This window comes from Rhinolophus sinicus, chromosome 13 (genome assembly GCF_057876585.1).
Source record: "Rhinolophus sinicus isolate RSI-liver-muscle chromosome 13, RSI-T2T, whole genome shotgun sequence".
Classification (NCBI taxonomy): Eukaryota; Metazoa; Chordata; class Mammalia; order Chiroptera; family Rhinolophidae; genus Rhinolophus; species Rhinolophus sinicus.
Window position 1 is genome coordinate 8914412 of NC_142513.1, and position 27995 is coordinate 8942406.

A 27995-nucleotide genomic window follows, 5' to 3' on the forward strand; every position below is an offset into this window, starting at 1 on the left:
GGGGCCAGTGGGTTGCACGTGCCCATCTGGAATCTCGTCTGGCATGCCAGGGGCTGTTTAATATTTACTGAGTCCTCCCAGACTGGTGAAACGTCTGCCCTAGAGGTGGCTCCCTGCCCTGGCAGTTGTGACACCGGGCCAGACATGCAGTCTGATTTCACCATCCGGGGGCTGCACTCGCATCGCCTCCCCTGGCTGGACCAGCCCTCAGAGTGGCTGCCACACCTGCCCTGTTGAAGTACAGACAAGAGCACTGGGCTCAGAGCTTCCCCGGGAGCTGGCACTTCCAGGTACAGTCACAGCAGCAAGAGTGAGGAGGCTTTCAGGTAGATGGAAGGGGGGCCTGGCCGAGGGCATGCACCTGCTGGGGCCTTGGGGCCTCTGGGAGCTGGCAGGTGAGCACGGCTCCCACCTCAGAGCTGCTTGCTCACCTGACCTGCCTGCCTACCCACCTGCCGGGGACCCTAGCCTGTGTAAAACCTGCCTCTTGCGAGGCTGCAGCCCTGCCTGCCTTTGCCGGCCTGGAGATGGCAACTTGGTGGAGGGTCTGTTCTAAGAGGGAGGGGATGTGGCCTCAGGCAGGGTGAGGGCCGAGGAGCACAGCCCCTACCGGTCTTTGGAAAGTGTCACCTGTCATATAATAACAGCAACAGCAGGTACAGGAATGAGCACTAATGATGTACCAGGCTGCAAAGCCCTGGGCTCTGCACACGTGCCTTTCCTCCAACATCACCTGCTTGGGGAGCCTTTCCTGTTCACCCTATTTAAACTCAGTATCCTGCCTTTACCTCTCTCTCCTCAGCACTAGGCATTATCTGATATGTGATTTTTAAAATGATCTTATTTGACTTTGACACATACGTGGCACTTACTCTTTGCCAGGCACTGCTTGAAGCCCTTTACATTTATTAACTTATTGCTATGTAACTCTCATGGCAATCCTTCCTCTGGTCCCCATTTAACAGATGAGAAAATTGAGGCACAGAGAGGTTTAATAACTTACCCAAGATCATACAGCTTGGAAGTGGGGGAGCCGGATACAGACCCTGGTGTCTGGTTCCAGAACCTGTGCCTGTTACACCTTCCCACGGTCTCCCCCAGCTGGCACGGCAGCTCACGGAGGCAGCGGTTTTGTCTGTTTTGGTCACTGTTCTGCTGCCAGCCCCTAGAATGGCTTCTGGTGCACAGTCGATGCTCAGTAAATATTTGTTGAATTGAATGACATCTCATGACAATTCTGTGGGGAAGGCACTCTTATTATCCCCATTTTACAGATGAGAAAACTCAGGCTCCAGCAGGTTAAGTACCTGTGATCTCTGGGGCTGGGATTTGAACAGGGTGGCTGACCAGGAGCTTATGTCCCACGAGACAGTACAGGCTCCCAGCTTGGTAAGTCCCCTGAGGGTCCAGGGTGGGGTTCCAGAACCTTCCTTGCTGCCGCGTCCGCTGGGACCAGCTCTCAGCATGCCTGGACAGGGCCTGGGGTCTGTATTTCTGGCATGTTGGTTTGCAGTGCGGCTGTGCAGCATGACGGGGAAACACAGGTCTTGGGACTTGGTCCCATCAGCAGGGGTGGCCAGGACGGCTCCTCTCTGTTAAGTCAACAGCAGGTGTCTGCATCCGTGTGTGGAATGTGCAGCTTCTGGCTGGGCTGGAAACACAGCTTGCGGAACCAGGGCATAATAGTGGCCCAGTGGCCCTTCTCTCAGGCCTGGCGAAGGAGTAAGAGCTGTGTCCCGCTTGCTCTCTGCCTGGCTCTCCAGACTGCAAGGCCCCCTCTCCCTGTGGACTGTGAGCCCTTGAGGGTGGGACCCTGGCCCCTTGGCCTTCATCACGGCACCTGACCCGGGAAACCCCGCTCTGTGAGTGTTTGAACGAATGAATGAATGAATGAATGAATGAGTCCTGTGCCCCTGATTTTAGACCTCAAATGTACAGCAGACTGTGAAGGCATCCCAGGGAGACATGGAGCTGGGTTTCTGGCACCAGGACATCTCCTGAGTGAAGCAGAAATGGTGACTCCCCTGAGACCCTGCTTCTCAAAGGGTGGTCCCTGGACCAGCAGAATCACATTAAAATGCAAATTCTCAGGCCCCACCCCAGACTCTTCTCTGAAACTCCAGTGGGCTAGGGGGGGTCAGCAATCCAGGTCTACGTCCTCCAGGTGATTCTGAGGACCCTGAGAATCCTGCACCTCACTCCCAGCTGCATGGTCAAGATCCCAGCCTGAGGACCTGAATAATACATTTGGGTGTGGTCCCAGCTCTGCCACCTACATGATCTGGGGCAAGTCACTTATCTGAGCCTCAGTTTCCCTACCTTGCAATGAGGTTAAGATGAACACCTGCCTCCTAGGTGGTTGTGAAAGTCCATATTTGTAGAGGCGAAGTTGCTTTGACAAAGAAACCCCCCAAAATACAGGGGCTTATAGAAGATTCGTTATTCCTCCCTCTCTCTTAACAGCGTTGAACCAATGTGTGGTCTGCTCCCCAGGCTGGTCCTTCTACCTTGTGGCTCAGGCATCCCCATGGGGGCCCTAGTGTAAATGGTGGAAGCTGGCTCCTCAGCGCACCTGAGGAAGAAGGAGAGAAAGGGGGAGAAGTTGGAGAGAAAGACTAGTTTCTCCCCTTTTAAAAATTGACCCAGAGCTCGTTTTAAGTGTGCTTTCCACCCTTGTTTCTTGTGAGAAGATAGTCATGAAAGCCAAACCTGCTATAGGGACATCGGGGAAACACCGCCTTTAGAGGGATACGATGAACTTAAACATGTCTGATGGTAGCGTCAGCCAGCCCTGGCCTCAGCTTAGCAGACAAGGCATAGGATTATAAGATGCTAGAAGAGGCTTAGATGCCAATGAAAGCAGTTCTGTACTGTAATGAGGGCACCCTGACCCTGTGCTACTGCACTCAATCCTGAAATGCCTGTAAATCCCTAAAGAACTGAGAGACACAGCTGTCACCGCTGAGCTCATCCAGTCCACACTCCCAACTCCCATAGTCCTCAGCAAAAAATACAATCAATGGTTCATGTATCTGAAAGTCAGATGCTTCAGAAAGTCAGGCCTAGCTTCAGGCATAGCTGGATCTAGGAACTCATTGTCTTATGGTTTTTGTCTGCTTCCATCCACTTCATTCTGTGTTGGCTCCATTCTCCCTATATGGTGGCAAAGGAGGTGGCTGGAAGTTTCAGGTGTGTTCCCCCAGATTAGCATGCTGGCAGCGAGAACCCTTCTCCTTCCTATGAATTTGGAACGAAACTCCTAACAGAGTTACTGGGCAGACTTGGTTCCCATGCCTGTCCCTGGGCCGGGCGAGTGGACTATATTGACTAACCTGGGCCTGGGACATGGGTTTGTCTCAGAATGCCCGTGTATGTGTGTGCATGCATGTGTGTGTTTGTGTGTATTGATTTTGTCAGGCAACCTCCCTCCAAACCACACATATTAAAAGCAGGGCTGGGGAGGTTCCCCAAAGGAAAACTGAGGTACTATTAACAGAGGGAGGTGGACGGATGCTGGGCAGGCAAAGCCAACATGTGCCCACCCCATGGGTATACCACAGGACTATGATTTGTCTTCCCATGTTGCTTTGCCTGCACAGACAAAGCATGCTGAACAGAAAGCCTTGGCATTTGGCTGCTTGATTGTATTTCTCACTATAAGATAATTTCTCATATCAGGTTATTAGTATTAGCATTCTTTTAATCCTCAATCCAAGCCCTTATTTTACAGATAAGGAAACTGAGGCCCAGAGAGTCTTGGCACCTTTCCCAAGATCATGCAGCTTGGTGGCAATTGGGTGGGATTCAGCTGGGTCTCCTGACTGATTAGGGCTCTGGCCACTGTTCCCAAAGTGTCTGTGCCTGGGAAGGGCTCTATCCAAATCCCTGCTCTGACCCGCATCCCTTCTCACAGAAAGTCCATCCAGAGAAACTCGGTGAGGTCTCGAATGCCTTCAAAATCCTCCAGGATGTACGGCACGCTGCGGAAGGGGTCTGTCTGCCCAGACCTCAAGACGCAGCAAGTGAAGAAGATCTTCGAAGCATTGAAGAGAGGCCTCAAGTAAGAACAGGCTGTTTGTAGCCTTTAACAAGTGCACTCTTCGTCCTTGCCTGCCTGACCCTCTCTGCCTCTTCCTGGGGAACATGGTTGGATCTTATCTGAGGCCACAGAGGGAGCTCCTGGTTAGTCATTTAGATGGGAAGCAACTTGTCCAGGATCCCATGGCCAGAAGGCAGGGAGTGGGGCTCAGGGCCAAAGCTGACCTGCCCTGTCTGCTTTGGGCTCGGGATTCATGCCACCTCCCCCCACCCATTCCCCACCACCCAAAGGGCATCCCTCACCCTTCTCCCATGATGTAACTGGTGCTGGTGTAGAGTGGGAGCTGGGGGTGTGTGTCTGGAGGCTGGAAGCCTGTCTCCAAGGCACTCACTTCCCAGGACAGCTTCCGGTGATTTCCATAAGACTGCACCTTTGAGAATTGTCTGGGGCAGCATCTCCTTCTTTCTGGGGAGTGCAACCTCTGAATGAGCAGGGCCTGGCAGAAGGTGGTATAAATGGGCCCTGAGAAGGTGAGTCACCTTCCTGGGGTGACCCAGCAAGTTTATGATGGAGCCCCACCTCGGCCCCCAAGTACAGACCTCAGGTTTCCTGTCCAAGCTTCTTTGGCTAGAAAACACAACACGAGATGTTCCCTCCGGGCCCATGGCTTTTTCTGTGTTTTCCAGAATGGGTTTCCCAGGCTCTTGTCTGGTCTTTGGCTCTGGGCATCTGAACAGCAGAATGGCCTGCCCTTGTCCATGATGGGGGCATGCTCTTGCTGATCTCCGCAGGGGCTGGGGTGAAGATATTGGCCTCTGGATGCCACTGCTGGGTTTCAGACCTGGGTCAGCTTCTTCCCTGCCATGTGACCCTGTGCTGGGTTACTTGCCATCTTCAAGGGTCAGTTTGTCCATCTCTAAAATGGGTTTAATAACAGTAGTACCTGCTTGTGGGGCTGTTTGGGGAATTAACAGAGAGATTCCCCGTTTTGCACAGCGCCGGGCACGTGGCCCAGTGTGTGGGGTCTGGAGGCCGAGCGGATGGGGCCAGGCTTCCAGGTGGGTGGGATGGCTCTGCCTTCTGCCCTCTGAGCCTGCTGAGAACCACAGCTGTGGCTGCCTGCACTCCGGGACACCGGGCATCAGCCTGCTTCTTTTCCTCTTCTTGTTGCTTTCCAAATTCCTTTCCCTTGTTCTCCTTCCAGGGAGTATCTGTGCGTCCAGCAGGCTGAACTGGATTACCTGTCAGGACGCCACAAGGACACCCACAGGAATTCCAGGCTGGTGAGACCCCGCCCCAGGCCCTTCCTACCCAAGCAGCCTTGGCTGGGGCGCAAAGATGGACCCTTCCCTTCCTCACCCCCTTGCCTGCACCATGGGTGCAACTCTGTCTCGGAATTCAGAGGCCTAAGGAATGGATTTGGTTTATTTGGCGATGACTTGAGCCTCACAGGCTGGTGGGAAGCTCCCCGCGACAGGGTACAGAGTTTACACTTCTGACGCCCACGTCCATTCTCTCTTTGGTTCTAGAAGTAATTAACGAAGGCAGGCAGGTGTGGAGAGGTACTGTTTTAGATGGCCTTGTTTTATAGACCTTGGCCATCCGGTGACCTGAATCAAGGCGGCTCATGTGATGCCAAGAAATTGGGTCAGGCATCGAAGCTAGGGTGTGTCATAGTTGCCTGTGATGGTGGCCTTGATCAAGCCTGCGTGTTTCCCCATCACCCAGCGGCTCCGCCGTTCCTGCCATCTTGAGGGCAGTGTCTTCGGGGCTGCTCTGGGGCCCGCCTAGCCCAAGACCCATGTGCTCTGGGCTTTTGCCACCCCCTTAGCCCAGCCGGATTTAGCCCAAACCAAAATCAAAACAAACAAAACACCAAAATCGAAACAAACAAAAAACAAAACAAAAAAATCAAGACCAAAAACAAACAAGAAAATAGGATGCCCAGTTCAGTTTGATTTTCAGATAAATCCCCAATAATTTTTCAGTGTAAGTATGTCCCAGGCAATCTTTGGAACATACTCATATTTAAAAAAAATACTATTCATTGTTTATTGGAAATGTATTTGGCTGTCCTATATTTTACCTGCTCACACTATCAGAATCTACTGCTGGGGCCTTCCAGCCTCCCAAGGGGGAGGCTCTTCCTTTCTGGTTTTTGAAGTCCCAGCCCTTCTTCTCTACCTCAGCTTTCTCTCCTTAATGGAATTAGAAACAAAAGCCAAGAGGTCTTGCTTCTCTAAAGAACCGAAGTATAGAACAGGGGTTGGAAAAATGGGACGGGGAAGGGATTCTTTGTATCAAAGAAGCAGCTGGCCACCTCTGTATCCTGGCTCCATTGGAGAGGATGTCGGAGGTGGGCAGGGTGGGAGACGCAGGGCCTCTAGCCTCACGAATGTGCCAGGTGCTTGGGGGAGGGAAGGCGGGCGGCTCAGCCAGGCCTCGCTCGCCCTTGGTGGGCAGGGGGGCCACACACTGCCAAGAAGATCCCACCCCCAGTCCCCAGCCCTTCCCAGCAACCATCCCACCCCTTCCACACAGATACAGCGGTTCTCACGTCCCCCAGTCTCTCTCGGTTCTAGAAGAAACTGTAAGGTAGGCGAGTGTATAAAGGTTCGTATGTTTTAGCTGCTCCCACTTCATAGATGGGCACACTGAGGCCAAGCAAGGGGTTGTGACTGCACTGGGGCCGCACGGTGGGGTGACGGACGTGGGTTCCTGCCTCCCTGATTGCTGCTGGTTCTTGGTTTCCGAGAAGTTGCTGTGTGGCTACTCTTCTTTCCAAAGGCTTGGGACTTTCCTTGTTCTTTATTTCTTACAGGGAGCTTTAATTTCACAATCCCACACATACAATTTCACATAAATGCATATATGGCAAAACATAGGCTTTGGGGGTTTTAACCCATCTTCCTTTTTCCTTGACACCCCCGCCCTCCAACCTTCTCTGGCCCGCCCTGTTTAACTCTGAGGATAATCTGGTACTTATCTTCCCATGTTTTTCTCCCTGGTCACAGAATCATGTAAACATACATACAAGTGCGCAGAGAGGGTTTTAAACAAAGAGTCATAAAAATGAAGTCACAATTTACACGCTCTCGCTAGTGAATCTCAACCCTGTGGAAACTCCTCCAGGCTCAGATACAGTGATTCTAATCTCCATGGGCAAACTAGGGCCTCTTTCGGAAATAGTTGATCCACACACACAGCCACACCCGTCATCTACATATTGTCTGTGGCTGCTTTCATTTTACCACGGCAGAGACCATATGGCCCGCAAAGCCTGAAATATTTACCATCTGGACCTTTCTACACAGATTTACCCGCCCCGACAATATCTTATTTTCATTGGTGGCACCCTGGTCCCTGGCGGGGATAGACCAGTCTGGAGTTGCCATTTCCCAAGGCCTGAACTCCTGGGTGGTGCCAGCTCCTCTCCCTGCTCTCAGTTCTTCTGGTCATGGCTGAAATCATCCCTTAAACAATCACATCACAATGGTCCCCGTTTTGTTGAGTGCTTACTGTGTCCTCTACTCTTCATAGCAACCCTATGGGGTAGATGCTATGGCGATCCCATTTGACGCGAGGAAATGGAGGTTCAGAGAGGTTGAGTAACTTGCCTGGGAGACAGAGCCAGGCCTAGAACCCAAAGCGCATGTGTTTAATCACTCTTCCTCCTCAGCCTGGACCACGGGCCTCAGAGGATGGAGTGGCTGCTGGTTTTTATTTTGGGGGGGGGCATAAGTGCATCTTATTGGTTTTCTGCTGCTGGCTTTTTCTCCTCTGAGCTCAGGTGGCCCTGGAATGTAGCTTCCGGGTCTTGGAGGAGCATCCGGAGCCCTGACATTTTCTCTCTCCCTCCCTTTCCTCCCCCACAGGCTTTCTATTATGATCTGGACAAGGTGAGTGAAACTTCCTGCCTGCACGTGGTAAGCGAGGTGGCTGGGCCTGGCGGGATGAGAATAGCTTCTTTGCCCCCATTCCGTCCTCTGGCCGTCTTATAGGAGAACCACCTGGTTTCCTCCCCATTTCACAAATGGGGAAACTGAGGCTCAGCGATGAGCCTCAAGGATGGTGAGGGGCTGGCCTGGCTTTGAGCCCAGTTCTGTGTGAAGACCTGAAGGAGGGTGGCAGGAGCTGGCAGGTGGCCCAGGCTACTTTTAAAGCATCTTTTCTTTTTCTGGGAGAAGCAAACGCGTTCTGTGGAAAGGCACATTCGGAAGATGGAGTTTCACATCAGCAAGGTCAGCTTGGTTCCCGTGGTGTCGCAGGGTACAGTTGGGATAGTCTGTCGCCTTGCTGGGTCTCCGCGGGCGTAGCAGGAGTGGGGACACCCCTGTGAGCAGGGGGCAGGATTGCCTGGGTGCTCAGTGGCTGGAGAAAGACAAGGAGGAGCGGCAGGGGCTGAGCCGAGAAAGATGTCATGCTCGGTCTTAGGGAGCTGGGAAGGCTGAGACAACCACCCAATTGTAGAGATGGAAGAGTCCAGGCCCAGAGAGGGACAAGGATTGGCCCGAGGTGGCACAGCATGTCCTTTAAGCTTTGAAGTCTGCAAACTCTTCCATGATCTCACTTTACTCCTTAGCGGCCCAGTGGGAGAGCAGGATATCACAAACCCAACTCCCCGTTTACAGGTGAAAAATTGGGCAGGGAGAGATGGGATGCAGTTTCGTTTGTGCAGTGATTGCCTGCCAGCGGCTGCCAGGTGCTGGGACGTGGAGTAGATGAGACAGGCGTGGGTCCTGACCCTGTGGGCTCCCATTCCATGGGGGCCAGCAAACCAGTGCAGGGTGGGGATAGTAGCTCAGGGTGGCCTCTCGCAGAGGGTGAGAGTGGCAGGCAGGTCTGGGCCCCTTGGCGTGGGCAGTGCCCACCTTCCTGTGCCCCGGCAGGTGGACGAACTCTATGAGGGCTACTGCATCCAGTGCCGCCTGCGTGACGGCGCCTCCAACATGCAGCGGGCCTTCTCCCGGTGCCCGCCCAGCCGCGCCTCCCGAGAGAGCCTGCAGGAGCTGGGCCGCAGCCTGCAGGAGTGCACCGAGGTGGGCAGGCAGTGGGAGCGTGGGAGAGCGCCAGCTGGGCCCAGCTTTGGGGGTCGGGGGTCCTGGGCCCTGAGGAAGCACCTGTCCACCCGTGGGCCTCTGTATGGCAGGGGCTCTGTGTGTCCCCGTGGCCTGGCCCTGGGGGCAGGCGCTGAGCTACCCTGTGTGGGGCTTTGCAGGACATGTGGCTCATCGAGGGGGCCTTGGAGGTCCACCTGGGCGAGTTCCTCGTCAGGATGAAAGGTAACAGGGCTGAGAGTGGGTGGGCAGCAGCGGTTTGAGTGGGGTGTCAGGCCTTCTTGGGGGCCCTGGGACTTCTGCTGGGTTAGGGGGTCAGAATCCAGGGGTCCAGGCCCAGCTCTGGGTTTGTACTCGTGGGACATGTGACCTCAGGCAAGTCCTGTCCCCTCTGAGTTGGATGGGAGGGCCTAGGCTTGTTCACTGTCCATCATGATGGCTTATCCCTCCCGGAAGCTGATCCCCAGACTAGGACAGGAGGTCCCCAGTAAGGCCTGTGGCCCATGGGCAGGGGCAGACAGGAGATTTGCCCGTTTCTGTGTTCCAGGTTTGGTGGGCTACGCACGCCTCTGTCCCGGAGACCAGTATGAGGTAGGGCACCCTCCGGGTCAATCCTCAGAGCTCCCCGCCATGCCTTTGGGGGTCCCATGGTCCCAGCTGGCAGGGAGGGCCCCCAGGCAGATGGCTGGGGTGGGTGGCGCCCACCTGGGCGGCTGACCGCTCCTTCTTGCCTACAGGTGCTTATGCGCCTGGGCCGCCAGCGCTGGAAGCTGAAGGGCCGGATCGAGTCTGATGACAGCCAGACCTGGGACGAGGAGGAGAAGGCCTTCATCCCTACCCTGCACGAGAACTTTGAGATCAAGGTGGGTGGGGCCTAGGGAGTGGGGACAGGATACCCAGGGGCTTGGCTCAGACACCACCCACAACGCCTCACTGCCCCCAGGTGACAGAGCTGCGGGGCCTGAGCTCGCTGGCCGTGGGCACAGTGACGTGTGACATCACCGACTTCTTCACGACCCGGCCTCAGGTCATCGTGGTAGACATCACGGAGCTGGGCACCATCAAGCTGCAGCTGGAGGTGCTGTGGAAGTGAGTGGGAGCCATTCTCCTTCCAGGCCTTGCTGCCTCTCCCTGGTCAGCTCCAAATTCCCACCGAGAGAGCCAGAGGGCCTCGCCAGCTCCCCCTGGTGGCCTGACCATGTCCTAGCATCCACCCGTGGGCATTTCTGCTCTCATCTGCAGTGCCGGAGTCACAGGCTCTTGTGGGCCGGCTGGGCCCTACACACCTGGAGCCAGGCCTGTGTGCAAACGACACAGAACAGGTTTCGGTGAAGCAGGGAGGGTTTACTAGACCTACGTGCTCCAAGGGCAGAGTCGGCGAAGCCTAGGGTCCCCAGCCTTACCTATGCCTGGGACTGACACACACATCTTTCCAGAACAGTGCCCTTTACAGACGAAGAATCTGAGAGGGGTGGTGGCGATGTTTAGCGGAAATGGCACCACTGAGCATCCACTGCTGGTCTGCTGAGCTTCTACAGGGGATGTCACCCATGTGTGTGGTGACGAATCGCTGCCCCATGCCACCTAAGGGCCCTCAGGGTGCTGGGCGTTTGAGAGATGCCTCCAAGAGGGTCGAGAATGTGGAGCTGGAGCCCCAGGCCTGGGCCTGTAACCCGGGGCCTCCTTTTCGTCTTCAGTTCCCTGGGTCCCTGCTGTGCTCGAATGTCCTCCCGGCATCATGACACCTTGACCTTCTGTTCTCTCCTCCAGCCCATTTGATACGGAGATCTTCCTGGTGTCACCCAGCCCCACAGCCAAGTTTGCTGCGGGCAACAGGAAGGGCTCCTTGTACAACTGGACGCCCCCGAGCACACCCAGCTTCCGGGAGAGGTACTACCTGGTGAGTGGGCCAGGGACACTGGGGTCACGGAGGGCTGGGGTGACTCCCCAGGGCCAGCTCGGAGACTGGCTGAGCAGCCCGGCACCTCTGGACGTAGCAAGCTGGGGGTGCAGCCTCCCTTGCTCTGGGTTATCCTGGGGGTTTTCTGTACTTTCTCCCTCGGTGCCAGCCCCTCCAGTCTGGGGTGCTCTAGGCGTGGTTCTCCTGTGTGCCTGGACTGGGGTCTTCTGGATTGTTCTACCACCCCAGCCATGGCCGTGGCCTCCAATTTATTTGTTTTAAACTTAAATTGAATGTATGTTTCCAGTAGATAATCCCTCGACATAGCATACAGTAAATCATTTCTTTCCTGGGACCTCCTGGGAGCCAGGCCACCCCCTTAGGCTGTTGTCAGCTTCTTCCGTATTCTTCCTGAGACACTGTACGGCGTCCGGGGCAGATGCCTCTCCTCCTCCACCTTGTACTCACGGCAGCCTTTTCAGCCTGGCGATGCATTTGGAGACGGGAGGTGTGAGGGATAAATGAGGTGGGACTTGACGGCCTTTAGCTCAGGGCGTGTAAAATGCCAAACGCTTAGTGACGAGCTGCCCTTGCAATGAGCACTCATCGTGTATCGTATGTCAGGTCCTTCACTCATTCATCCACTTCACTCATTCAAAACGATGTGCCAGGTTCTTCTCTAGGCCAGGTAAGGACTGTGCCCTCTGGGAGCACTGCCTGCCCCAGGGGCAGAAGGACCATGGGAAAATAAAGCAGGACATTCTTAGGCGGAGCACAGTCAGTGCAGAGGTCCTGAGGTGAATGAGCCTGGAGGATGTGAGCAGCGGCAAGGAGGCCCGCTGGGGCTTGAAAGGAGCGAGGTAGAGAGGTGATGGGGATGAGGGCAGGGAGGGTCCGGTGTGCTACGAGCACCTGAGTCACCTTGGTGGGCCTGTCATCCCAAGAACGTGGGTATGCAGAGCAAGTGTCTGTGGGGGGAGCCTCGCTGGGGTCCCTGGGGTGGCCAGTGAGGCTGGTCCTGTGTCCCCCTCTCCAGTCTGTCCTGCAGCAGCCAGCGCAGCAGGTCTTGCTGCTGGGTGGGCCGAGGGCCACCTCCATCCTCAGCTACCTGTCTGACAGTGACCTTCGGGGCCCTGGCATGTGGAACCGGAGTCAAGAGCTGCCAGAGATGGACTCCTTCAGCTCCGAGGACCCCCGAGACACTGAGACCAGCACCTCAGCGTCCACCTCGGATGTGGGGTTCCTGCCCTTGGCCATTGGCCCCAATGCCTCCATCGAGGAGGCCCAGGAGGTGCCCCCATCCCCGGGCCTCCTGCCGGAGGTGGTCCACCTGGCAGAAGGCTCGTTTGTGGAGCAGCCTGGCTGGAGGAATTTGGGAATAGAGAGCCCCAGCCGGCCACGGGGCGCCACATTCCACAACCATACGATTCCGGGCAGTGGGAAAAGCCAGGATGAAGAAGAAACCAAGGATGGAGTGGATAAGCCTGGGGTGACCCTCGAGAGGCCCCTGCAGGAGGTCCTGGATTTACTGAAGTGCACAGACTCTTCCCAGCCCCAGCTCCGGGAGCTGGAATACCAGGTCCTCAGCTTCAGGGACAGACTGAAGGTATGTCCACTCCGCTGGGTGGCAGCCCTGCTCTGCCGATAGCATAACGACTGGGAATGGGCTTTGGGGGCAGCCAGCCTGGGCCAGCATCCTGGCCTCACCCCTGCAATGACCTGGGTCGGCAATGTCTCCTCCCTGGCCTCAGTTTGCTCATCTGTCAAATGGGGATAACAGCAGCCCTCATCGGGCTGGGAGGAGGACTGTAGGAGGAAGTCAGGAATCAGAGTGGATAACTTGCTCACGTCCGGTCAGAACCGGGCCCCATCTTGCATCTTCTGACCCAAGCAGGTGAGGCTGGGGTTCACCATTAAAACCTCAAATGTGGGGTGTTCTCAGGGTCAGAGCTGGTGTTAAGGAAGAACCCATGTGGCCCCACGCCCCACACTGAAACTTGACAGGGCCCACTCCATGGGCAGTTCTCAGGGGGCTCTCAGAGATGCTGGCCTGGGCAGATTATCCTAGTTTTGTGGTTTACGTAAACTTAAATGTATGCAAAACAAAATGCACAACCCCACAACCTGCTTACACATCAATTAATCTATGAAACCACTGTCTTTTGTGTAGGGCACTTAGCACGGAAATAGCTCAACAGCTCCCTTCAAAAATTCATTTTGGTGTTTTTACTCCAACCCCCACCCCTAACATTACAGACCAGCACAGGTGAAAGAAACTTGGATTTTCATTTTATACGTAGTAACTTATAAATGTCCACTATTTACCACCGCTATGGTCTTTAAAAAGGAACTACCTGAAAATTTCAAGAGAAAAATGTAATAGTCACCTTTTTTGTATTTCTTAACAGCGTTTTCATGTAGAACAGTTTGAGTCAGCATGCACGCAGCTTCTGTCACATACCTGTAATTTGAAAAATTATACCCACTTTACATAAAAATCTTAAAATAATACCACCATAAAGCAATCATTTTAAACATCTTTAAGGAACTCTTTTTTTTTTTTTTTGCAAACCAAGTCAGAAGAATACAAATGATTATAGGCCATGGTTTTTAGTTTGACTTTCTAAGAGAAATTATACACATATGCATATGTGTCTGAATGTGTACTTACATATGTACAGTCGATTCCCATTTTTCATAGATTCTGGTTTTGCGAATTCACCTACTTGCTAAAATTTATTTGTAACCCCCAAATCAATACTCATGATGCTTTCACAGCCATTCATGGGCAGGTGGAGAGTGACAGAAAACTTGAGTCATCTAACATGCACGTTCCCAGCTGAGGTTGAACACGGTGACAATGCTCTGACTTCTCGTGTTAGTTATGCTCTACTCAGGTGTCCTTTTCGTGGTCTATTTAGTGCGACATTATTCACATGTTCGTGCTTATTTCTGGTGATTCTGGTGTTTTAAATGGACCTCGGAGCGCAGGGCTGAAGTGCTGGCTCGTGTTCCTGAGCGCAGGGAGGTTATGGTGCCTCCCGGAGAAAACGTGTGTTAGATAAGCTCTGCTCAGGCGTGAGTTATCTGCTGTTGGCCTTGAGGAATAACTAACATGTATGAAATAAGATGTCTTTAAACAGAAACACACATAAAACAAGGCTACATACTGATCAGTTGATGGAAATGTTGTGACCAGAGGCTCGTAGCATTTCCCCAAGGAGCAATGGCTCCGTTTCACAAATTCAGAGGTCATGGCGACTTTATACAGTACGGTGAATAAGGAGACAGACTGTGTGTGTGTGTGTGTGTGTGTGTGTGTGTGTGTGTGTGCACGCGCGCGCATATGCACATATCTACACACACTTTTTTTTTTTCTATCAGGAAAGGAACCCTCTGCATCTTTGGGCTCAACTTTTCAGAGCCCGGTTCTGGTTTGCAGAGCAGCGTCTGCTTGGGCTGTGTCTTGTGTGGGACGAGGCCCAGACTAGCTGGGCTTGGGGACCATATACGGGGACAAGACCGACATCTCCAGTAGTGGATTTCTAGATGCCAAGGAAGGGAGCTGCCATTAGCAGGCTCTGATGACTTGAGCAATGGCTCTAAGGCCGCCCCCCCATAGTCCCCTGTCAGGGGCTGCCACCAATCTCCTTTCCTTGCACGTTTCCCTGGGAGACGACACACCTGGAGTCCAGAGGCTCACCTGGCAGTTTTGAGCCTCCTGAAGAGGTGTTTGGCCTGACTCACACCATATTTTAAAAATAATTTCATATTGTCAATATTTAAAAACTGGGCATCTTCCCATAGAAAACCTAGGTTCCCAGCTTTTCTTAGACAACTGAACAATCTGGCAACACTGGCCCCACATTCCCAAACGGCGGGTGTCAGCTAAAGCAGCAGCTTGTCCTCCTGGGGGAGGGCACCCGTCTCCTACCTTTCATAGTCCCCCCCACACACACACCCCGACCCCACCGCTCACTCACTCTTGTCACTTGCCCTGTCCCTGTGGTTTCTGTGACTGGGTGAGGCTTTTCAGATCTATCTCCCTTGAGCTTCTGCGCCATACCTGGTCACAGGCCATTCAGGGGGGACCTCAGGGAGTGCGGTGCCCCTGTCCTGACTTGGGGCATTGCAACCCCACTGAGGGACGCTGTGCAGGTGGGTGTGCCGGGCAGGGGGGTGGGGCCGGCTGCCCTGAGGTCTTGCTTGGTCCACAGCCCCGCGGAGGCCGCCAGGAGCACCGCTCGGCCGAGAGCCTGATGAACTGCATCCTAGAGAGTTTCAGCTTCCTCAGTGCCGACCTCGCCCCACACGAGCTGTCCCTCTTTGGGAGTCCCCAGGGTCCCCGGTGAGTGCACCCCTCCCCCCCCAGTGCTGACCAGGTGACCAGCTTTAGCTCCCTGCTTCCTGTCAGCCTCCTGGCCTATGTCTCCCATTGTCTGATTGGTATCCGATCATTTATTATGCCCCCGCCTCCTGTCCCCATATGCCCGCTGCCTGGCACAGGGCAGGTTCTCAGTGACCACTGAGTGAGTGCGAATCGGTCCGGTTGGCCCTGAGCCTTTTGCTCCAAACAATGGGCTTCTGTTTGAACCTTAAAAAATAATGATGGAAGATGCAGTAGAGCCTCTGACCTTGACCTAACCAACGAGCAGCACTAACCGTGTTCCCCGTCCCCTCTGCACAGCCACCTTCCTTCTCCGTCAGGCAGCCCCACCTGCCCCGCTCACGTGCTTGTGAGCGCTTCTCCTCAAAGCTCCGCAGCCTGAAATGCACCAACAGTCCCGATGTCTCCTCCTCCTCTTCTCTCAGTCCCAGGGGAGGGCGTCGCAGTCCCACCCAACGTGATGATGTCACTTTGCTCTTGCCCAGGCCTCAGGCTCTGCCTCTACCATGGAGAGGTTACGGTGCCAGGCATGCTGGCTGGGCACTTACCCCTCACCGCCCTGAGCGCTGGGTGTGCCTGTCCCCACTTCACAGATGAGTAAACTGAGGCTAGGGGAGGCAGACTTGGCCAGAGTCCCAGAGTTAGGGATTAATCTGAACTGCAGCTGCTTACTTCAGACCGCACGCCCTGGATTGTCCTCTGCCTCCCAGGCCCTGGGCCGACGCCGCCTCACACGGGTTTTGAGCTATTGTCGCCTTTTGCTGCTTTTCCTTTTCTCTTAGTTTTTCCCTCAGTTTAACTCCATTTCTCTGGGACTCGGAGTTGGCCTCCCTCTCAGAACTCTTCAGGGAGGGAGGGTTTTCTCTACCCTCACCAGAATGGTCACCCAGTTCTTCTCAATCCAACTCAGAAAGGACAGGACCCTGGCCCCACCGCCATCGCTGAAAGAGTCATCCCGGGAGCTCACGGCTGGCGCCCCCGAGCTGGATGAGCTGCTCAAGGTCCATCTCCAAGTCTGCAAAGCTCTGCTGCAGGTGGCTGAGGGACCTGGGTGGGGGCTGAGGGTGAAGAGGGAGGGGCTCGCAGGGGCCCAGCAAGGGGGCAGTTCACTCTGCAAAGGGCTGGTTCTGAAGGTAGCGGAGAGCATGGTGCAGGGATGAGAGGCCCATTCCTTGGAGCCAGTGAGACTGAGGAGGTTCCCCTGCGGAAGGTTCAGGCCAGGCCTGGGTGAAGCGTCTTGTGGCTCTTATGCAGCCCAAGCCCTGAATCAAAGGCGATAGTTGCAACTCTTTCAGTTGTAGATGCCAGAACTCCAATCCAAACTGGCTCAGCCTAAAGGAAAACTTACTGGCTCATGGAATTGACAGGCCCAGAGGTGGGCTTCAGGCCCAGCTGTATCCAGGGTTTCAAATGTTATCATGACTGGGCCTCTTACTCTCTCAGCTCTGCTTTCCTGTGTGGGTTGGCTTCACTTTCAGGCAGGCAGAGGCGGCCCCTGGCAGCTCCAGCCAGTGTCCCATCGTCTCAGTCACCTTGGTGAAGGGGGAGTCCCCAGGTGCCAGTCAGGGAGCTGCCACTGGGATGGAAAGGATGGGCACAGGGCAGGTGGGGGCAGTCATGAAGGCTGGCAGAGGGTATGTCCGTGCTAACACAGAGCACCGTGGGCTGCTTCCAGAAACTGGCCTCTCCTCATCTGTCGAGGATGGTCCAGGAATGCCTTCTAGAAGAAGCTGCACAGCAAAAACAGGTTCTGGAGACTCTTTCCATGCTTGATTTTGAGAAGGTCAGCAAGGCGACGTGCATTGAAGAGAGTAAGTAACTGCCTGCCACCATGGGCTGCCTGCCTGTGGGAATGGCACGAAGTGATGGGCTTTGAAGTACAGGGGGACCTCGTCTCCCTTCCCGACGTCCAAAGTTAACTGGAGCCCAGGGGTGCGATTAGGGACAGTGGCTGGGTTGGGCTCAAAGACACACTGTGGGTGCAGAAAGGGAGGTCACACAGCACATGCTCTGGTCCCCTGTGTGCCTCTGGGCGAATGATTCACCTCTCGGAGCCTCAGCTTCTCCATCTGTATAATGGGGAGGCCACTGGGTAGGGTTCAATGAAATAATCCCCGGGACACACTCCAGGCCCACAGCATGCGCTGAAACAAACAGGAGGTGTGACCCCAGTTCTGCCTCGGCCCACCGTGGGACCTTCCTTGTCCACAAGGAGAGGCTAGTGACAGTAGCCACCCTAGGTGGTGGTGAAGGCTGTGGGTGGTGACCTGGATAAGGCATGTGAGGTGAAGCTGCTCATCACATATGTGTCACACTGGAGTGTGGGGAAAGGACGCTGCATGTCACCGCTCAGCTCCCAAACCTCAGGTCCCAGCAGAGGGAAATCTCTGAGCCCCGAGTCGTGCTTTCCCCACTGCCAGTCAGGTTTCTGAGCCCGGGCTTTCAGTCATTCCGCAGGCCGCACGGAGGAAGGGCTGCCTGAAGCTGTGGAAGGGGTGCACGGAGCCCGGTGGGGTCCTGGCCTGCCCCGCCACGGCACTCCTGCACCAGCTCAAGAAGACTTTCCTGCACAGAGTCAGGGGGAAGTACCCGGGACAACTGGAGATAGGTAAGCCCCTCCGTCCCCTCCAGAGACGCTGTGTGTCTCGGGCCCCCACTATTGTCACAGTGGCCTAATCATAGCCCTAGCCTCGCCTCCCCAAGTGTCTTCATGGCATCAAATGGGCGCCATTTCTCAGCGTGACTACAAGTCACTTCCTGTTCCTGGGGAGACGAACAAGTGGTCTGTGAACCCCTGAACTGCAAACATTAGTGGGTTGGTGCATTTTCTAGGGACAGATTCCATAGCTTCCGCCAGAACCTTAAAGGGGTGAAGAAAGAACTTTTATGGGAAGGTGGGCAGGACTTCATCTGCTCAAAAAAGGTGTCTTGACACTTCCTCAGAATGCAGAGTATTTCTCTGGCAACTGAAAGGTGACAGTCACACTCCAGGCAGTGGCTCTGTAATGTAAGCCGCTCTAATCACTGCCTGGGCTGCCTGGTGGCCTGCATATTCCCAGGCTGCCGAAGCATGCTCCCACCACGTGCCATTAGAAAATATTGAGCTGACCTGGCCACACTGCAGAGGCTCCCAGGGGGTGAGGTCTCAGTTTCTCCTCACGGCCTTCTCCTGTGTCCTGCCAGCGTGCCGCAGGCTCCTGGAGCAGGTGGTCAGCTGCGGCGGGCTGCTCCCCAGTGCTGGGCTCCCTGAAGAGCACACTGTCACCTGGTTCCAGTTCCACAGCTACCTGCAGAGGCACAGTGTCTCAGACCTGGAGAAACACTTCGCCCAGCTCATCAAGGAAGGTACGGGCTGGGGATGGTGGCAGGTGGACTCAAAGCCACAGTGACAACAAAGTGACTTCCATCTGTGGAGCCGTCCCGGCGGTTGGAAGTCAGTTTCCCAGAACCACTGAGCCTTTCCCCTCTAGCTGTCCTTTAGAAGCTGATTTAATTCGATTCCTCCACATAGGGAGATTAGCTAGCTGCAGGGGAAGGAGGTTTCACAGAGCACAGAACTGAGGTCAGAACTGGAGGTGACAGTGATCCTCGGCTGGGCAGAGTCCCTGTATGGGCTGGGGTTTTATTAATTTTCAGGGTGTCTGTGATCCCTTGCTAGAAAGCCTTCCTGGAGATTCCAGGAGGCCCCTCTCACACCAATCCAGACTGGGCCTCAGTGATCACATAAGCTTACTCCGGGATTTGCTTCTTCATGGCTAATGGTAGTGGGCAAAACACACCTGCAGCTGTACAGACCACGCAGCCAGAGTGGGGACTCTGGGCCCACTTCTTCCATCTCTTCTAGTAACACTCGTCGAGGAGCTGCAGTGCACGGGGCAGGCCAAGACGGTCAGGAAGCTGCAGGGCAAGCGGCTGGGCCAGCTCCAGCCCCTGCCCCAGACGTTGAGGGCCTGGGCGCTGCTCCAGCTGGATGGGACCTCGAGGGTGTGCAGGGCAGCCAGCGCGAGCCTGGCCAGTGCAGCCAAGAACAAGAGCTTTCGGGAAAAGGTACGATGTGAGGAAGGGGGCGGGGGGCAAACCCCTGGCTGCAGATGTGCGAGTTGGGGGGAGGTGAAGGGAGGAAGGCTTTCTTAGAAAAATACAAAGGCTCGTGAGTGACTGGGGGCTGCTTTTGCTGCAAGACCTGTGGATTTAGGGGAGACCCAAACGTGAACACAGCTCTGCTCATGCCATCACCGTCACCATTGGCAGCACCAGCCCTGGGAAGGGATCTGGGCTGGGCTGGGCTGGGGTGGCCAGGCCACCCCCACCTGAGGAACCCACAGAACCACATGCACAAACTTACCTCACTCATCTCAGTGTTTCTAAAACAACGTGTCTATTTCGTCTCTGAGATGTCACTTGCAGGCAGGTTTTTCTTAGAATTCCAATGGTCATCCTCATTTACTTGCAATTAATGTGTGGCCGGCTGGTTGGTTCACTGTGTTTGGTCCATTTGAAAACCAAGAAATTGGACCCCTCTGCCTTTTAGGTTCCTGGACCTGTGACTATTGTAGATTTAAGGTACCAGCCCCTGAGCGTGCAGAAGGGCCATGTTGGGGCCTCACTCGTCTCCTGGGCTCACCTAAGGGCCAGGCACACCCCCACGTACTTACAACAATTTTGTGAAGTGCCAGCTTTATTTTCCAGCTGAAGTGACTTGGCTATGGCCATGTGACCGATGGGGACGGGCTCAGAGCTGTGAGTGGAAGAGGGTGACGAAGGGAAGGGATGCTTTTCCTTCAGGCCTGAAGCAGCGGCCTTGCCTCTTTCGGCCTCCAGGGTCAGCTCCCCGCCGTGTGTTCAATTCTTCTTGTCCCCGCTGGACATCTGATCTCTCTGGTTTAGCATTTTCACTAGATAGCAGTTTCAGAATGTATTTCATAAACATTAAAATGTAGACAAAAAGAGCTTTCTGGTTACCGCCAGCCCAGGCACCAGTGTTTTTTGAGATAAGCAATACTGTAGTATCCATCTCCAGGCTGTACACCTGGCCCAAAGATGAATGGATCACGGCCTGATGTATGTTTAGAGAAAGGTACGAAGGACCTGACTGATGGTCAGCGGTCGGAGGACACGCCGTGGGCAGCACGGACTTTGCTCTCGGCCCCCTCCCTTTGTTCACAGCGGCCTTCTTTCCCAGGCTTTGCTCTTCTACACCAACGCCCTGACAGAGAATGATGCGAAACTCCAGCAAGCCGCGTGCGTGGCACTAAGACATCTCAGGGTGAGTTCAGCCTGTCCTCGCTGGTCATGGATAGAAGCCTGCTTGTGGCTCACATTAGTTCATTTCAAAATGATTCCCCTGGAACCAAAAAGAAAATCACCGCTGGCCAGAGAGCAGCTGAAGAGCCGGTTTTAGAGGAGCAGGCGTCCGCTCTACCAGCAGGGACCCCTCAACAGTGAGCTTTTGCTCCGGCTCTGCGTGAAGCAGCAGCTGGCCCCAGGGAGTCACTTCTGAGCTCTTGAATTATATGTTTTAATATCAATTTAAAAACTTCTCAAAGCACAATAAGCTCGTTGTAGAAAAGAGAGTAAAGCATAAAAATGTAAAAATTATCCCTCATCCTAATACATAGCGAAAATTACTGACATTTTGGTGTTATTTCCTTTTTTGTTGGTGGTTGTGTGTGAGCATTTAAAATGGTTGGTAATATTATAGTTTAAAAACAGTGAACAACATAAGAACTTTTTGTGTTAGACTGATAGTGCTTTGCATTTCCTTAGTAAGAGTCTCTCAAACGTATACCTTAATTAAACCTACTTCCCACTCTCGTACTATAGAACATTCAGGTTCCTCATCCATTTATTTTGTCATTATGAGCATTTTTGTGCATAAAAGCTTCAACCTCACTTGCATTTAGAATTCTCATTTTAAAAAATAATTGCCAATTTACTAGATGAAAATAGTCCCAGACAGAGTAAACTCACCCCATTCATTCTGGAATGGATCAACAGGAAATTGCAGGACGATCTGGTTATAATAACTAGTAAGAGGATAAGGGTGCCCCGTGGAAGGAGCTGAAATGCGCTCTAGTCCTTTGCCCTGGAGAGCGGTCTGGGGGTCAGGGATGCCTGAACTGGGGCCCTGACTGCACCCCTCCTCGTCTGACCTGGCGGCGAGGGTTGGGAGAGCAGGGAGGACACAGGGAGATCCAGAGGGCAGTGGGTCCAGATGGGCCTTTCAGAAGTTGTCCACACATCATTGCTATTGGCCTGGTTGCTGGCAGGCGTCAGGCCTGAAAAGATGAGATGCTCCCGGTGGTGCTTTTGATGAACCTGAGGCCACATAAGGAACCCGGAAACCTTCAGAAGAGAGCAGGGCTCAGGCCCCATAGACCGTGCTAGGGCTGGTCCCGCAGGGCTTGTAAAAGTGGATTCCGCCTACTGCTTAATGGACCTTCTCTCCCCCAACCTCAGGGCATTGAAAGCATTGATCAGATCGCCAGCCTGTGCCAATCTGACCTGGAAGCCGTGCGAGCAGCAGCCCGGGAAGCCACGCTGTCGTTTGGTAAAGAACAGCATCAAATGTCATGTGCTGTGCAGTGGGGATCCTGGGTCCTTCGAAGGGTGGTGCTAGAGCGGCCATGGCCAGCTCTCGAAAGATGCGAAACAGCCTACCGATGGGTACTACTACCAACCCGTGTAACTGCCTTTGGCTAAAACAGGTTTCCTTCACAGTTGAGGTGGCAAAAAATGCTGTTTCCTTCTTAAACTTCAGTTTGTTCCCTGGGAATGAAAGCAGATGCAAGGCACACAATTAAAGTTCAGTAGACTCCATCTTGGACATAGGGGCAAGCGTGGCCAGTTAGGACCTCCCAAATGCTCCCGCCCCTGCCCTTTACAGGGGCAGCCAAGACCCAGGCATCGGGAAGCGCTAAGGCCACCTTCGCTTGCCAGAGTAGGAATCATCGAGGCAGGGGACAATCCAGTGACAGATCACCTTAATATTTCAGGTGAAAAAGGACGCTTTGCTTTTGAGAAGATGGACAAACTTTGCTCAGAACAAAGAGAAGCCCTTGGCCAGGAGGCAGATGTGGAAATCACAATATTTTAAAAAGCCTCAGCCGATGAGCACACATCTGGCATCCTTGCTTTGCTGCTGCCGTCTCGACATATGGACTGAGCTGCGGGTGGGGGCATGCTGTGTGCCCCCCAGAAGTGTGAGGCGGCCAGAACTGCTCCCCGAGTCTCCGGACCAGTTACAAAGCCCCAGGGCACAAACATGAAAGTGGGACTATTGAACGGGAGCAGAACAAGGCTGCACAACTTCAAACCATCATCAGCCTCTGGTTTTGAGAATCTGTCTGCCCTTCCCCAGGATGTAGAGCTCGCTCAGCCCCAGCCAGTCACACTACAAAGGGGTTGAGTCCAAACAGGACCAGGCTGGGCGCCCCCACAGCCTTGGTAAGGAAAGAGCGGTGGGTCAGGTCATTTCAACTGCAGCGAGTGGTCAGCTGAGTGGGCTGGGGAAGGTGGGAAGGTGCAGAACCAGGGTGTCTACGATTCACTCTTAACCTGAGCTGTGGCCCAAATGCCTGCTGGTGGCCTGCTGCTTGTGGACCTTATTTTCATTGTGTTCAACAGCAAAAACGAAAGAAGCCCTGAGTCTCGTAGTAGGAAAAGCGTTCACTTGGACCTCACTAAACAAAATGGAATCCAACTTTTGAAGCAAGTCAACGTAGGGCCCATTAAATCAACTGCTTCAGAAGCCATAAGCTGGTGTGGAGAAAGATTTCACTGAAGAGCATATTGCTTTCAAGAAAATTGAAAGTTTCCTATTTGTCTATTAAAAAAACTCAAATGTGTCCTGTGTTACAATGTCAAGACAACCTGGAGTTTGAATGTGACTATCGGCGTTGGTATTGGAGAACTTTGTAACTTAAACATTCTCATTTCAACTTCCTGTATATATTTTGTGCTTTTCAGTTTAACTGAGTATTTATTTGCCTTGTTTATATGTTCAATTTTCTGAAATTCCAATTAAAAAAACGTTTTTTATTGGTATTTCATTTTACCTGAAAAAAAGTGGAGTGGCTGTTTTCCCAAACATCGTGCTGGGGGGAAATTCGCCCCTCCTGTTCCTTTGCACTCTCTCACCAATGTGCTACCGAGAGACGTGTGCGCAAGGTATTCACGCGCTCTCTGAAGGCTCCCCAGGTGCCCTCTCCTATCCAGACACCATGCGACATGGCCCAGGTCTGGCCTTTGGCCTCACTTGAGTTCCGTTTCCAAGTTACAAATTCAGTTTCTTTTTTTCCTTCACACTGGTATTCCAACTCTTTGTGAAAGCTCAGATGCCAATTTTTGTATGAGACAAAGACTGAAGTGACAGCGGGCATGACAAAACCATTCTGGTCCCCACAGTCCTCTATGGCCGTTGCGTGGTCACGTGACCCTGCCTGTGTTTGTTTCCTAGCTCCATGGATCCTGCCAGGAGACCAAAGCATAAACAGTTTAATTAGCAGCCAGCTTTGTAAGTTATAAAACCTTGAAGGACAGAATCCTTTGTACGCCTTTCGCAATATTTTGCAAGTCCGCAATTATTTCAAAAATAAAAAGTCAAAACCTCACATTAGGGGAGATTTACATTTAATTTGGTACAAGAAAGGAAGACTACACGGATTTTGCGTATCTCCTATTTCCACGTCACTTCTCCATACGTGACTGTGTGGGGCTACTGGGATGTGGTAACAACCATTGTGTCTTACACGCAGTCGGCTAAGGACACGTTCTGGAGGCCTGAGCAGTTCTTCAAATAGCTCCTGTGGGTTTGTTGTTATCCAAGGGCCCTATACGTTCCAAAGGTGGGTTTTGTTGTTCTTGAAGGAAACGGGCTTGAGGCCTGACGTGTTAAACACCCTCACCAGGAAGGGGAACGCCCCCGGCTCAGAGGCGCTCACAACTCCAGGAGGCCCGTAGACCCTCAGATGTGGGAAACTTATAACCCTCCTCGATGGACAACATGCACTTCACATCAGCAGGGACGGAAAGAAACAGGAGTTGCCCATCCTGGTTTAGGCCCGTTAAGCAAAGAAATGGGAAGCACCCCAAATCCATGTTTTTTAGAAAAAAAAATTTTATTGTTGCAACTAAAAGGCAAACCTATCATTTATATGGCAAGTTGGAAAACTGTACAGTTTGACAGTTCTGTGAGGTCACAGAAGACCCTGAGACGCGCCCCCCACCCCACCCCGTCATGCATCCACGTATACACACACCTGAAAAGGTATTATACCAAAACACCTTGTTTTTTTGTTTGTTTTTATTTTTGTACAAATGGTTTATTCCATGGCCATTGTAAAAAATAATGACCTGCTGAGTAAATATTGGCTTAAGGCATATAGTAGAGCAGCTCGCTACTTCTCTAACATGTGTAACAAGATGGAGAGCCATCTGTTTTCCAAGGATACAAGGTTAAACCAGTATATCCATTTTGAAATGCTACTATATATACACACCCAAACTACTACATACATATACAGGACTTCAAAAACAAACAAACAAGCCAACTCAAAAATGCTTACAGCCTGGCACTTCCGCCTGACCCACACCTCACCAAGGCTCTGCGGGGCGATGCCTCTAACGTTCCCACCACAGGATTTCTCTGCACCGGCTTCTAACACGTGAAAGGCAAAATGTGAAAATGCTGGCAAAAGAGCAGCTCGTGAGCTACAGCTGCCTTTTTTGTTTTTTTCTTGTTAAAAAAGCCACTTAATGTGGAGGTCTTTAAGTTCCCCTCGCAGGAAGAGTCGTGAGCACCATCGGGCCCCAGGGTTCCAGGGCAGGCGGGGGCAGACACGCCGCTCTCAGCAAGGCCCTCCCAAACGAGGCAGCAGCAAGCTGATTCTAAGGGACCGTCGCCATCCAGGTGGCTTCAAGTGTGGTTTCCAATAGTTGCCTTGGCTCCAAATTACAGTCTGCTCAAGAAGAGTGTGAACTTGGGGTAGTGGAGGCTGATCCCAAAGGTATGTGTCGGGAGCGGGGGGAGGGCCCTGCTTGCCTGAATGTCCAGAGCGTGAGGTGTGATCACAGCTTCCCATCCCCTTGGAATGTCTGAGTTACAGCGGGACCCAGCTGGACCAGGACAGGCCGGGCCTCACAAGGAAGTCACCAGAGTGTCATGCCAGGAATCAGGCAAGTATCTGTTGCTGGAAAACATCCCTCCATTGCTGAACGGCGATCAGATCAGCAACAGTCTTAGGAACCACGGCCACGTAATGATCTGATCATGCAAAGGCAGACCGGGCTTGCACACGGGGCGCTTCAGCAAGCAGAGATCTAAGTATTTCAAGCACGTCGTATTGGATAAGGACACAAGAAGACGGGACATGCATTCTAATACACACAGGGAAAGCGGTGACTGAGATAACCGGGGAGGGGAGTAACGGGGACAAAGTATCTCTTGTCACGTAGCTTAAATATCCAAGTGTTCATTATATATTATCCCACTGTTCTATAAACATATGCCAAACCTCTTCTCACATCACCCACAGTGTCACGAAATAACCAGCTTACACTGTCCTTCCTAGTACTGGTCTGACGCAGCAGGCTCACTCACGGCAAAATCAACGTTCCCAGCACTACCTGAGGGTTTATTATTGTACTTTTTGAGAAAGCCTTTGATTCAAGGCTGACACGAAAAGTTTTAATACATTATTGGTTTAAGAAAATGCTAGTGCACAACGGACACTTTTCGGGAAAAAAATAAAAATAATAAATATGGAGTGGAGAGGCTCACAACATGCAGTCTCCGTGAGGATGCTGTGTCGCCCGCCTGCGATGCCCCAAGAGGGTGCCTGGGCCAGGCCAGCCTCTCGACTTGCACCAGCGCCGGCCACCTTTCCTGTGTTCCGCCAGCACGGTGCTTTCCTTTGTTCTCCTCAAAAAATGGGTTGTGGATTTGGTACTTGAAGGAAGGAGAGGGGGAAAACAGAAAAAGGAGAATGGGTAAGACCAACAGCCCGGGGAGGGTGGCCTAGTGCCGAGCAAATGGCCGCCTGGGTCACGCCCGGCTACACTGTGAGTGGGCCCTTACCTACCAGCGCCCACCTGCTCGTCCAGTGCGGGCTCTACGAGCAGAGGCGGGCAAGTGGGGTGGAGGTAAGTCAGATTCTGTGCTGCTACTGAACAGGAACTGGAATGAAGCCAAATATTTTCAGATGAGCCCAGACCCACCGCATGGAGCCACAGGCTCACGCACGATCTCGGCCACCCCCCAACCCCCCGCCACTCCAGTGAAAGGGGTTTTGATTTTGTTTTCTTTTTCTACAATAGACCCCTTCCCAAAAATCACCCCCAAGGAAAAAAACTGTTTACAGGTTCCTAAACCATCTGATAAACTCAAGGACGGTCGCCTGAAAAGAGGTGAAATATTTAAAATGATAAAAAAAGTCTTGTGAGGTGATCTCCACGACCAGAGTTTGGTAGCTAATCCTCTTTCTCCTTAAAACAGCAACACACTTCTCATGTGATTTCTGCTCAAATGGCATTTACATTCCCAATCAAGTGGAAACTGCTCCTCTTGGATCTCAATGGCAGGGTGAGAAGCCGGTGGTCACCATGGTGACCTCTGACCCTGAGGCAGGGACTTCGAGGAAGCCGGTTTTGGGGGACGGAGTGATGAGGGCAGGCCAGAAGTGAGATGGCTGTGACAAGAGTGGATGGATGAAGACGTGAACCATAGGAAACCAGTGGGGGCACCCTGAGCAAAAGCACAAGCCGGGTTTTGTTTTCTAGAGACGGCCTTTTGTTATTTTTCTTCTTCAAATGCAAAAGCTGGCAGGTGCTGCGCAAGCTCAGTGCGTACACAGCAAAGGAAGTGACTGAGCCAGACAGTGCCCTACACCCTTAAACCCTCTTCTTCAGAGGACTTTTCTGTTCCTCAAAGTGTGGGAGTCTTTCCCTGGGAAATCAAATAGAAATTGTGTATCAGGCCACACCACGTAAGGGTACAAGAAAGTTTCATTAAGTGCCTGGTCTTTTTTCCCCCCAGAAATAACAAAAAGCTGCTTTTTATAAAGGTTAAAAACAACAATGTGTTGTAATTCTTTTTTTTTTTTCCAAAAACAAATGAACACAAAAAAAAAAAAAAAAAGGAAAAAATAAAGAGAGAGAGATGTATTTGGCATTTTCTCTACTTACTCCTGAATAGGTTAAGGCCCTGAGATTAGACTCTTGTATTCTTGGGACCACAGGGCTCCTTAAAACCCCAGTGCATCAATCCTCAATTCTCTCTTGTTAGCCCTTCACAGTTCCAGACTTTAAAGACCTTTGATGGGTTTCTTCTGAGACTGGCTCAGATCCTTCCACAGCACTGGCTGCTCACGCCAGGCGTGGCCGGTGCTCTCTGCACACGTGCTCTTGCCGACACATCGGTCAGTGGAAACACACCCTATAGCACAGGTACGCGCCAGCCGTGAGGAGTGTGGCCACGCACATGTTCACCACCAAGGGCTTCCAGTGAGTCAGCGCCTTGTCCTGCTCCTCCTTGGGTGACGACGGCTCCTCCTGGGCAGGACTTGCCCCCACAACCCGCCTTCTGACTTCAGTGTCTTGACTCGTGCTGAGGAA

At 53.0% G+C, this 27995-nt stretch overlaps 2 protein-coding genes across 7 annotated transcripts in view; one reads left to right on the plus strand and one right to left on the minus strand.

The window, feature by feature from the left end:
* The window catches only part of RIPOR3 (RIPOR family member 3), a 65202-nt gene extending 41773 nt beyond the window's left edge, over positions 1-23429 (plus strand). For 3 of the 5 annotated variants that reach the window (XM_088789074.1, XM_074317881.2, XM_074317882.2), the window contains 21 exons: positions 3914-4060; positions 5244-5322; positions 6581-6634; positions 7915-7938; positions 8227-8280; positions 8929-9078; positions 9258-9321; positions 9644-9687; positions 9834-9959; positions 10040-10185; positions 10867-10996; positions 12033-12602; positions 15214-15344; positions 16294-16417; positions 17059-17194; positions 17830-17991; positions 18567-18728; positions 19228-19430; positions 20566-20649; positions 21843-21933; positions 22379-23429. In XM_088789074.1, the coding sequence (XP_088645200.1) occupies positions 3914-4060; positions 5244-5322; positions 6581-6634; positions 7915-7938; positions 8227-8280; positions 8929-9078; positions 9258-9321; positions 9644-9687; positions 9834-9959; positions 10040-10185; positions 10867-10996; positions 12033-12602; positions 15214-15344; positions 16294-16417; positions 17059-17194; positions 17830-17991; positions 18567-18728; positions 19228-19430; positions 20566-20649; positions 21843-21933; positions 22379-22479 (2782 nt within the window). In that variant the 3' untranslated portion in view covers positions 22480-23429. Of the gene's footprint in view, positions 1-145; positions 291-3913; positions 4061-5243; positions 5323-6580; positions 6635-7914; positions 7939-8226; positions 8281-8928; positions 9079-9257; positions 9322-9643; positions 9688-9833; positions 9960-10039; positions 10186-10866; positions 10997-12032; positions 12603-15213; positions 15345-16293; positions 16418-17058; positions 17195-17829; positions 17992-18566; positions 18729-19227; positions 19431-20565; positions 20650-21842; positions 21934-22378 lie in introns of those variants that run through there. The other 2 variants (XM_074317886.2, XM_074317885.2) reach the window with 2 other exon arrangements.
* A 568-nt stretch (positions 23430-23997) lies between these two features.
* PTPN1 (protein tyrosine phosphatase non-receptor type 1) overlaps positions 23998-27995 on the minus strand; it is a 61800-nt gene continuing 57802 nt past the window's right edge. For both annotated transcript variants that reach the window (XM_019726094.3, XM_074317887.2), the window contains exon 9: positions 23998-27987. In XM_019726094.3, the coding sequence (XP_019581653.1) occupies positions 27801-27987 (187 nt within the window). In that variant the 3' untranslated portion in view covers positions 23998-27800. The remainder of the gene's footprint in view (positions 27988-27995) is intronic.